Source organism: Prionailurus bengalensis, chromosome A1 (genome assembly GCF_016509475.1).
Source record: "Prionailurus bengalensis isolate Pbe53 chromosome A1, Fcat_Pben_1.1_paternal_pri, whole genome shotgun sequence".
NCBI classification, from domain to species: domain Eukaryota; kingdom Metazoa; phylum Chordata; class Mammalia; order Carnivora; family Felidae; genus Prionailurus; species Prionailurus bengalensis.
In genome coordinates this window covers 199363208-199374235 of record NC_057343.1, presented here as the reverse complement: position 1 = coordinate 199374235, position 11028 = coordinate 199363208, and the positions used below count along the sequence as shown (strand labels likewise).

The 11028-nt window shown below is 40.9% G+C and overlaps 1 protein-coding gene across 1 annotated transcript; it reads left to right on the top strand.

The window, feature by feature from the left end:
- The first annotated feature begins 256 nt into the window (after positions 1-256).
- Positions 257-10361, top strand: GZMK (granzyme K). The gene is made up of 5 exons (XM_043569447.1): positions 257-391; positions 753-900; positions 7302-7452; positions 8231-8500; positions 9968-10361. Exons 1-5 carry the CDS (start codon positions 331-333, stop codon positions 10139-10141), a joined length of 804 nt encoding a protein of 267 aa, XP_043425382.1. The 5' UTR covers positions 257-330; the 3' UTR covers positions 10142-10361.
- The last annotated feature ends 667 nt before the right edge of the window (positions 10362-11028 follow it).

Here is an 11028-nt window from a genome sequence, read left to right as displayed (position 1 = left end):
AACACCTTGGGACTTTGTCTGCGACTTCATTAAGCTCTTGGATATTTATTATTCTTTCACCTTTTATAACACGAGTACTCAGATATCGAAGATGTTACAGGAAATGAGATCGTTATTGCATAACACATCAAAAAAGTGTTAACAGCTTGGATCCGATCTCCTCAAACAGATGTACACTTTCACACATAGGTGTGAAAAAACCTTACTCCTGGAACACTTGTGGTGAGACAGTTAAAACTTTCAAAATCAACACTCAGTCTTCAGAATCTTCTTTCCTTTGCCAGTGCAGTCAGGATATTTCACCTGCGCTTCTTAAATCAAGGCTTTGAAATGATGGAGTTTTACTTTTCTCTAATTTTCCTAACAGCTGGCGTTTCTATGACTCCAGAGTGTAAGTATCGCCTATACTTACCACATCTGAGCGTTAAATGAATTTCTAAGTGATTGTGTTGTTTCTTATAAATGAAATGATTTCTCACAACCGTGTCTATCCCTCTACACTGCACGATTAAATTCTTCTGTTGATTATATCATTGTTAAATTACATATGGTTAAACCAATATATTATTAGATATTATTAAATGTGTTTTACAATTTTTTACCAGTGAAATTATAATAACTTTTAGGTGACTGTAGGGTTGTTGGGTTTTTTTCATCCTTGAAATGATATATTTACTGTCAAAAGAAGAATGACGTGAAACAATCTGCTCAGATCTCTCATGTTTATTGAATCTCTGGGTTTTCTTCTGTAGGTTTCAGCATGGAGATTATTGGAGGGAGAGAAGTGTCGCCACATTCCAGGCCATTCATGGCTTCCATCCAGTACAGCGGCCACCATGTCTGCGGTGGAGTGCTGATCCACCCACAGTGGGTGCTTTCGGCAGCCCACTGCCGCTCCCGGTAAGTCTCTGCTCTGGGCTTTCGTGTTCTACCTCGACTGGCCAAAAGAGAAGCTCCCCTGTCCCGGGAGACAATTTTGTTTTTGAGCATTCTAAATGTGATGAGCACAGAAACGTTTGATGAATACACATGTGATATCAAGGGGTATTCATGACAGTTCTGTTCATATATACATACATATTTTTTAGTTGAAGTAGAGTTGACATACAATATTAAAGGAGTTTCAGATGTATAACACAGTGATGCAAAAATTAAATATATTCTGAGAGGCTCAACACGATTAAGCGCATTACAATATTACTGACTCTGTTCCCTATGCTGTATTCATCATCCCCGTGACTTATGAATCCCCCTCACCCATTTTGTCCAGCTCCCCCTCCACTTCCCTCTGGCAACCACCAGTTTGTTCTCCACATTTCTGTGTCTGTTTCTCTCTTTTTTGTTGTTATTGTTTATTTGTTCACTGTTTTTGTTTCTGTTTTTTACATTCCACATGTAGGTGAAATCATAAGGTATTAGTCCTTCTCTGGCTTCTTTCTCCTAGCATAATACCCTCTAGGTCCATCCATGTTGCGCCATGTGAATGGCAAGATTCTGATCTACCCTTAGCTTCTGTGATCACTGACCAACTGGTGGAGTTCACTTAGCCTCTTGCACACCCTAGTTTTCTGCCCTGAGTTTTCCTTTTCAGGGAGAGCTGGGCCACCTTTCCCAGGCAAGCCGTTGGACAAATCCAAGTCCTCCGTGTAATGCCAGGGAAGGCAGCAACAGTAGTAGTTGGAGAGCGGCATTCCAGAACTTTTCAGACAACTTGAGTTTGCACCTTCCCTTTCCCGTTTTACAAAAGGGTAATAATAATAACAGTACCTACTTTGTGGGGTTTTGAGGATTAAATAGTATCTATTTAAATATTTTAGTATGCTGGGGCGCCTGGGTGGCTCAGTCAGTTAAACGACCGACTTCAGCTCAGGTCATGATCTCACGGTCCGTGAGTTCGAGCCCCGCGTCGGGCTCTGTGCTGTCAGTTGGAAGCTTGGAGCCTGCTTCGGATTCCGTGTCTCCCTCTCTCTCTGCCCCTCCCCCACTCACGCTCTGTCTCTCTCTATCAAAAAAATGAATAAACGTTAAAAAAAAATTTAAATATTTTGGTCTGCTTAGCACAGAGTAAGTACGAATAAATCGCAGCTGTTATTGTTATGTGTACAAGAAGCCTGCTTTGTTAAATGGATTTTCGGACCCCTTATGTTAACGCCTCTGCATCACCTTCCACCCCAGAGGCCTGAGGCCCACAGTTTGGGAATCACAGCTGGAAAGGGACAACAGACTTCCCAGTTAAAAACAGACAAGGTATAGCTGATTTGCACAGGGAGAGAAAGAGTTGTTTTTTCTGGACTACTTAGAACAAAGCTTTTCCGAAGACAGATCATAACCTCTCATACTACATTTTGGTCTGTGATTCTCTTACGTCAGCTAAAAAAAAGTCCAACACTCTTCTTGGGGTGCTGTAACCTTTGCAAAAAGAAAAGCAATGGAAAACCAATTTGCTGTTTGCTGCTGTTTTGTTGACTTGTTTGGCTTGGGGAGAGGGTGTTTTTTTGTTTGTTTTTTATTTGTTTTTGTTGTTGTTTGTATGTTTCTTCCTTATGTTTCTTGCCCACATAAGCCAAGAAGAGATGGGGACTTCTTTCCTGACGAGCATTAGAGCGCTTCACTTAAGAATCTCTTGGCCACAATGGTTTGCTCTCCAGGCTACAGAACAACTGAATTGACTTGCCCCCCCCCCTTTTAATAAGACTAGACACAAATTAGGAATTTTGAAGCCTGTGGAAAGTGAGGACTTCTGTTTTATTTCTAAATAACAAGCCACTGATTTCCAATTTAAAATGGCTACCTCATTCAAATGAGGGTTTGCTGTCATAGAAGTCACCCTTATGTCCCTATTCAGAGTATGTGTGCCCCCCGGGGACCAGCTAGGCAGAGGGTGACTACCAATAAATGTTCATCCAATTCAAAATATGCACATCTTCAAATATTCTTATGGTACACATTCAAGTGGACTCTAACCTACCCAGACACAGAGCTTGACTTATTATAAACGCTCAACAAAGGCCGGATAGAAGGAAGGAGAGAAATTGGAGGACTTTTTTTTTTTTCTAAGCCAAAAACACAGTGTGGGAAGTCCTTCACAAGCCATAAAGTGCTATCCAAAAAGTGAATAATAGTATTAATTTGAATTTAAAATTTTGTCAAATGAACTTAACTCAGTAGGAGTGGGTCCTCAAGCTGACAAATTGGGGAAAAGAGGTCTTGGAATTAAATTAAAAAAAAAAAAAAAAGACAGAAAGAAAGAAAAACCAACTCTTGCTAAATACCATTTTCAACGGCCAGAGTTTAAAGAACTCCAGAATATGTGGATCAGATTTCCTGTACAGGACACTTGGGTGTAAAAATGTAGGCGGATTGATGCTTAGAAAAATATTAAGCTTTATGAAATCCAAAATATTTATGAAATAGTTTAATGGTGGCTTCCCACAAATGTACTCCCAAGCATCCTGGGGGAATAGCTTACTAATTCCAGGCCCCTCTCTCAGCAAAACTGTGAAGGAGGCCAAATCTGGGGTGCCCCCATCTCACTAGCCGTTCCCCACTGCGTCTCTTGGCCCCTCCACTCGTTGCCATGCCAACCATAAAAGCAAACCAGTAAAAAGGCTTTTGCCTAATCTTATTTTCAGTCTTTCGATTTATCAGAAGCAAAATTCTCACCGACTCATGTCCACCGTCTTCCTGAATCCCCTCTTATGCCTTCCTTCACGGAGCACCCGTCCTCTTACCTGCTTGGGCTGTAATTAGATGACCGCCGCCCCCCTCCCCGTCCCCCCCACCCGCCCCTTCCACATGGCCTCATCCCACCTCAGACAACTCCGGGCACCCAGAGTAAATGGTGAGGACTCAGACCCCAGACTCAAACCAGCTGAACTTCAGTCCTGCCTGCATTGCATCCTGGAGCCTCCCCTTAATGTCTGTGGGACTTTCTCAAGTTTGTTAATTTACCTGCGTCTCAGTCTTCTCATCTGAAAAGTGGGGATAATCGTAATACCTCCCTCACAGGACTGCTGTGAGGTTTAAATGAGGGGAAATATGTAAAACGCTTAGCACAAAACCTAACACACCACAATAACCTAGTAAATGACATATGTCATTACGTTATTATCTGTACTTTCCATGGTAGTCACTAAGGCACAAGTCCGATGATCCAGTCGTGTTGAGGATGGGACTGTAATAACCCCTCTCTGACAACCAGGTAATTCCCTCCTCTCTTAGACTAAAGAGACCTCCAGGAAATAAGGACCCTGTCTTTGTCCGCCCTGGAGGAGTGTCTAAGCAGAAACCTGGCTCAGTGCCAAGGCAAATGGCAGAGGAAACAAGAGTCTCGAAGGGGCTTGGCATGGGGCTTACAGAGGTGTCATGGAAAGAGCACTGGACTTGAAATCACGAAAGCTGGGTTTGAGTCCTGCTTTCCCTACTTATCATGTGTGCCACCTTTGGCCAAAGAACCCTTTTACCAGTGAGGACTATACAGCACATCAACTTGAGCAATACTGAGAAGGGTAGAAGGGTTATTTTTAGGCCCAATAGTGAGGGTGTTTCAGTAGAAGCCTGGATGTCAAGAAAAGACTGCAAACAATATTTTTGTTCCTGTTCTGCATGTAGTTCTGTTCCAGGTAAGTCCAGGGTGGGACTCAGAAAGCTGTATTTTGTTTTAGACCCTCCAAGGGCACCTGGGTGACTCAGTCAGTTAAGTGTCCGTCTCTTGATTTTGGCTCAAGTCATGATCTCACGGTTTGAGCCCCGTGTCAAGCTCTGCATTGTCAGCATGGAACCTGCTTGGGATTCTCTCTCACTCTCTCTCACTCTCTCTGTCTTCCCTCTTCCTCTCTCTCTCTCTCTCTCCCTCTCTCTCAAAATAAATAAACTTTAAAAAATTAAAAAAATATAAACACACATCTCCATATGATTCTGAAGCAGGTGGTCCAAGAAAAACCCTACAACAAACAAATGAATGAAAAACGCCGGTATCATGACTTCTTTTCTGTGTGAATTCAGACGTGGGTTTAGCTAAGGAGGGGGAACCTAGAACTCAGGTAATTCCAGGTATTCTGTGGGAAGAAAAATTGACCTTTGTAGTATAGATTACAGATGAAGTGTACCCGGAAATGGGAAGTCAGAGAGCGTTCGTGGTCTGCTTGGGTTGTTTTTGATATTAACATGTCCCAGTGGAAATGAAAATAACCAAAACATTTCAAAGACATTAACTCATCAAGGAAATTGGTAAAAGATGAGGAAGATCAGAAAAATTTTCGGCATCCATCCCCTAATCAAAATTCATCTTCCACACCCTGCGTTTGAAACTCACAGCCTTCCTTGTGTTAGTTGTTTATGCATGTATCCATCTTTTCTGTTAAAGCAGTAGTCCCGGGGCTTTGGTATCATTTTCTACCCTCCCCACCCCCACCCCCAAAGTTTGGATTTAATGAGTATGTTGAATTTGAGTTTGAATCAATCCTAGGAAATTTGATCCACATCCTTTGAGAAATTTCATCCCCATCCTGATTTTGCAATAGGAAAACTTTTCAACAAATAGAGCTGAAATTCCCCAAATAAACCAAAATAAACTCTTTTGGTAGAAACTGAACAGTGATCATTCCCAGCAGCCACAGTCCCACCATATCCGAAACTACCCTACCATAGTCATGAGCTTATTCTTCAAAGCTGAAACAACACTTTCTTCCTTTTCCTATATGTTTCTGTATTTTTAAAAAATTCTTATTAATCTTTATTAATCTGTAGGTATGGGAATGTGTGGTTTTTTTATTTTTAATTAAAGTATAGTTGACATGCAATGTTATATTAGTTTCAGATGTATAACATAGAGATTCGACAATTACGTGCACAATGGAATGGTCACTATAAGTGTAATTACTATCTGTTACCAAAGGTATTACAATATTTTTGACTATATTCCCTATGCTGTACTTTTCATCCCCTTGAGTTATTTTATAACTGAAAGTTTGTACCTCTTAATTCCTTTCACCTATTTTGCCCAACCCCCCCCCACTTCTCCCCTCTGACAACCACCAGTTTGTTCTCTGTATCTATGAATCTGTTTCTGTTTGTTTGTTCGTGTGTTTTGTTTTTTAGATTCCACATATAAGCAAAAACCATTTGTCTTTCTCCGTCTGACTCATGTGGGTATGGATGTTTTTATTGTAATCTGTCTTGATCCCTTTGTCAAGTGACAATGAAATAGTTGTATGTAAACAAATGTCCTTTCATAACCTTCCTTCCTTCCTAAAGGATTTGAAGTGGCTTCCTAAAGGCACACGTTAAAATGGGATTTTTTTACAGTATGCCAAAAGCCCCAAGGTTTTGTCAAGATCTTAAAAAAAAATTGTTTCTATTGTCATAACTAGATGTAAATGTAATTTTGTCCAATATGCAGTAAATCAAATCAATTGTGGCACTATTGAAACAATGGTACTAGAATTGTGTGTGACCAGGGGTAAAACAAAACAAAACAAAACAAAACAAAACAAAACTATTGTTTCTTTATCTGACTCACCTGTTTATATCTTCTAAATCTCCAGAATGGAATTTTCGATGTCTACCAACCCTACAGTGTCTTTATTTCGAATTAGCAATTATTTTTCACCTTGAGGAACATTTTCCTTTCTTGTCCAAATACCCTTTCTAATTGAAGGGACAGAACATAGCTTATCTGACAGCCATGCAATGGATCTTATTCTCCAAATGGCCCTGAGATGAGGCGTAGATATACAAGATTAGCAAATGCAGAGTTGAGTTTTTACCTTTTAGTTATTAAAACACTTAACGTTGGGAAGATGAGAAAGTTCTGGAGATTGATGGCAGTGAGACATGAACAACAATGTAAGTGTATTTAATGCTACAGAACGGTACGCTTCAAAATGGTTTAAAGTTTATGTTTATGTATATTTTACCTTAATTAAAACAATTAACATTGGTGGATATAAATTTCAACCCACAACTCAAGAAATAGAATGTATTTCTACATAAATTAACATAATTTTGTTGTAAACTTGATCTCAGTCAGTTAGAACTTCATTCCTTTTCCCCACAGTAGGGTATAAGTTCTGATATCCTTTTCCAATACTATGGAATTTTGAATTGGGGTGAGTCTGAGAGCAGACCTTTGGCCTTTGATATTATCCATTCATTCTTGGGTCCACAAAGACCTCTGTCACTCCACCTAATCCTAGATGTGTTACCTTGGAGACGGTCCTTGTTCCTTGTCCACCATTTTTACCCCCCATTGGGGTATTTGGTACTTATTCTGTTCCTTCTATTCTCTGCTTTTTTTTTAGGAATCACAAAGGCCAGCTTTTCAAAGTGATTTTAGGAGCACACTCTCTCTCAAAGAATGAGGCCTCCAAACAAATGTTTGATATTAAAAAATTCATACCATTCTCAAAACTTACATCATATCGTAAATCAAATGATATTATGCTAATTCAGGTATGTAGTATTGCCTTCCTTCAATGTCTCCAGCATTCTTATATAGCATAGCATATTTCAGTTGTTAAGTTGTCAATCAAAAGCATCTTGTTAGCATCATCCCCACGTCTGAGGTAACTGTGACATATTCTATAAAGGCCCATTCTACTCTATATACAGCCTTAAAAGAAACAAGAATTGATCACAAACGCATGAGGGCTGTGTTTATACAAGGAAAAGCAGTCATGATGCTCACACATGTGGGAAGGGAACATCCCAGCAAGCCCAAGGATCCCCACTGAAAGCTTTTTTCCCAAATGCTTTTATCATTAGCAAATGAAAAATACAAGCCCTTTATACAACTGAGCCAACCAAGTGAATTCAGGGACACGGAAGTGAGTTATATCTTAGTCTAGACCATACTTAGTCTAGTCCAAACTCAGTCTAGACCATACTCAAGGGTCTTATCCAGCGGAAACAGCCCAGCCCTCAAAGTCATGACCTATGGATGTTATTCCACAGAAACCCATCCAATGCAGAGCAAAGGCCAGTTTGCTTAAGACTGGGCAAAAATTCCTGCTCTGTGTAAGCTCCCTCCCCAAGCCTCAATGAGCTCTACGGGGAATGGGGAGCATTTCAGAAAAGCAACAGCCACAGATACAGCTGCAGGCTACCACCAAAGTAGATTCGAGAAGAGGGATGCCTTCCTAGACCAAAGGGACCACACATACATCGCTTAGGCTAATAGCAGAATACTACTGGGAACGAATGATTATTTATTCTCTTTTCAATCTGTCAGCTTCACACGGCTGCAACACTCAACCAACATGTTCAGCTGCTGCACCCAAGCTCCAAAAATGATATTAGAGCTGGAACAAAATGCCAGGTTACTGGCTGGGGAGCCACCGACCCAGAATTTTTAAGGATCTCGGATACCCTGCGTGAAGTCACCGTTACTGTCATAAGTCGAAAACTTTGCAACAGCCCAAGTTATTACAACCACAGCCCTGTTATAACTAAAGGCATGATATGTGCAGGAGATGACAGAGGCCACAAAGATTCCTGCCAGGTAAGAGACTATCAGGCAAACAGGCATCTCAGAATGCTGTGTTGTGTGCAAAGGCTCCATTCGCTCCCCAGCCCAGAGGGGAGGTAAGGAGAACACAAAATCACAACTCCAGAAAGTTCCTCTCCATTTCTCCACTGAGTTCTCTGTTCTTTCTCATCCTCCCATGTGAATGAGTCATAAGAACTTCACCCAGACATAAGCACCCTCCAAATATTTGTTAATCAGGGGGTGCCTGGGTGGTTCAATCGATTAAGTGTCTAACTCTTGACCTCAGCTCAGGTCATCTTGATCTCAGGGTTGTGAGTTCAAGCCCCACACTGGGCTCCACACTGAGTGGGAAGCCTACTTAAGAAAGAATAAATAAATAAATGCATACATACATACATAATACATACATACATACATGCATAAATACATACATAAATACATAAATTTGTTAATCAGGATAACAGACTGCATCTGAAATATATAGTATGTGTTTCTTCAATAATGTTGATAAATTGACTAAAAGGAACCATAGTTATACTTTTCAGAATGTTTGGTTTCCTGAGGCAGTAAAAAAAACAAAACAAAACAAAAACAAAAAAACCACAGGTATTCGTGTTTACAAGTGACAAATGGTGCAGATGAATTTCTGATCTTTAAGACATTAGAATGCACTATTCGCATCATGCTGTATTAAGCATTATCAAGGGGAGGGTATAATGATTTCAGAGACCACGTGTATCTGAAGTGCCCCAACACTGTCACCCCCCTACACCTCTATTGTCATGGTTGACTAGAGCACAACATGCTGTAATTTGCAATGTGAGTGGCAGCAGAGGCAAAGGTCGCTTTCCAGACTTGAAAGCCCCCTCTTATCATTCTGTCACTTTCCTTGACAGATCTTAGTTACATGTTGAACCGAGTCCTCTGGAATCAGTTCATTGAGCAAGTCTTCGCGAAGTGTTGTGTACACGTAGGACATGACGTTCAATTACGCGAGAATGCAAAAAGGGAAAAAAGTAAGATAGAGTCCCTGCCACCAATATATTTGCTACAATATATTTCTCTTTTCTGCCTGTTCCTATAGCAACTTGATTTCAGATCCAGGAGCACCAACATGAAATTTACAGTTTGAAACATTTCTCTCATTTCAGTGGGTTATTTTAAACTTTGCACTTACTCATTCCTTAAGGATTAAAGTTCTATAGTCACCGATTACCAAAGGTTGTTTTTACATGTAGTCCTAGACAGAGACGTGGGCAGAGAGAGAGACAGACAGACAGACAGGCAGACAGATGGACAGAATCATTGTCCTGGCCAGAAACGGAGACAACCCACACTGAGAAAGGGGCTGTATCGGCCCTCTTTCGGGATACGACGAAACCAAGGGCCCGTGTAACAATCCTTTGAATAATCAACAATTGGTGGTAGAAAAAGTTCAACAGCTTCTTACCAAGTATCTATCTATTTTCTTCTTTCCAGGGTGACTCGGGTGGCCCCTTGGTTTGCAAAGGTGCCTTCCATGCTTTAGTCTCTGGAGGTCATCAATGTGGCCATCCCAAGAAGCCTGGAATCTACACCCTAATAACCCAGAAATACCAGGCTTGGATTAAAAGCAAGCTTGCCCCATCTCATGCAAACTACCACCACGAGTGATTTTCTTGGATCCACCAGCTGGCTTGTTGTGTTTTCATAAGATGTTCTAGAGGCCACTTTGTCTTCATATGTAGTTGGAGGTCGTTTAAGTGGAACTCAGTCAGGGACCACTCCTGCCCCCTTAGGACTGATTTTGTCAAGGAATCAAGTTCTTTTCCACATCTATAACTGCTGTATTTTTACTATGCTGATTTCATTCTGAATAAAAGTTAGAAGACTATGGCGTTTTCTTTTTATGGAAATGAGGTCCGGCAAACGATATACCCCCGACTCCACTCACACTCTCACAAAGGGCAAAAAGTGATTAAGCAAGGCCTTAGCCAGGCTCCACCTTCAGCCAGGTTTATGCTGTGATTTCTGCCGTGGATTTTATCCTAAACTGCATTTTTTTTTAATTTTTAATTTTTTTTAAATTTTTTATTTTTTTTAACGTTTTATTTTTAGGACAGGGAGAGACAGAGCATGAACAGGGGAGGGTCAGAGAGAGGGAGACACAGAATCTGAAACAGGCTCCAGGTTCTGAGCTGTCAGCACAGAGCCTGACGCGGGGCTCGAACTCACCGACCGTGAGATCATGACCTGAGGCGAAGTCGGCCGCTTAACCGACTGAGCCACCCAGGCGCCCCCTAAACTGCATTTTTAAAATAAGCACCAGTGGGACGCCTGCATGGCTCAGTCGGTTAAGCATCCGACTCTTGATTTTGGCTCAGGTCATGGTCTCGTGGTTTGTGGGCTTGAACCCCACCTCAGGCTCGGTGCTGACAGCATGGAGCCTGTTTGGTATTCTATCTTTCTCAAAATAGACAAGTAAACTTAAATAAAATAAAATAAAATAAAATAAAATAAAATAAAATAAAATAAAATAAGAAACAGTAAGTGCAAACACT

Coding starts and splice junctions, on each gene's coding strand:
- GZMK (XM_043569447.1), top strand. CDS start 331: ATGATGGAGTTTTACTTTTCTCTAATTTTCCTAACAGCTGGCGTTTCT. Junction 901..7,301: donor GCAGCCCACTGCCGCTCCCG/GTAAGTCTCTGC, acceptor CTTTTTTTTTAG/GAATCACAAAGGCCAGCTTT. Junction 8,501..9,967: donor GCCACAAAGATTCCTGCCAG/GTAAGAGACTAT, acceptor TCTTCTTTCCAG/GGTGACTCGGGTGGCCCCTT.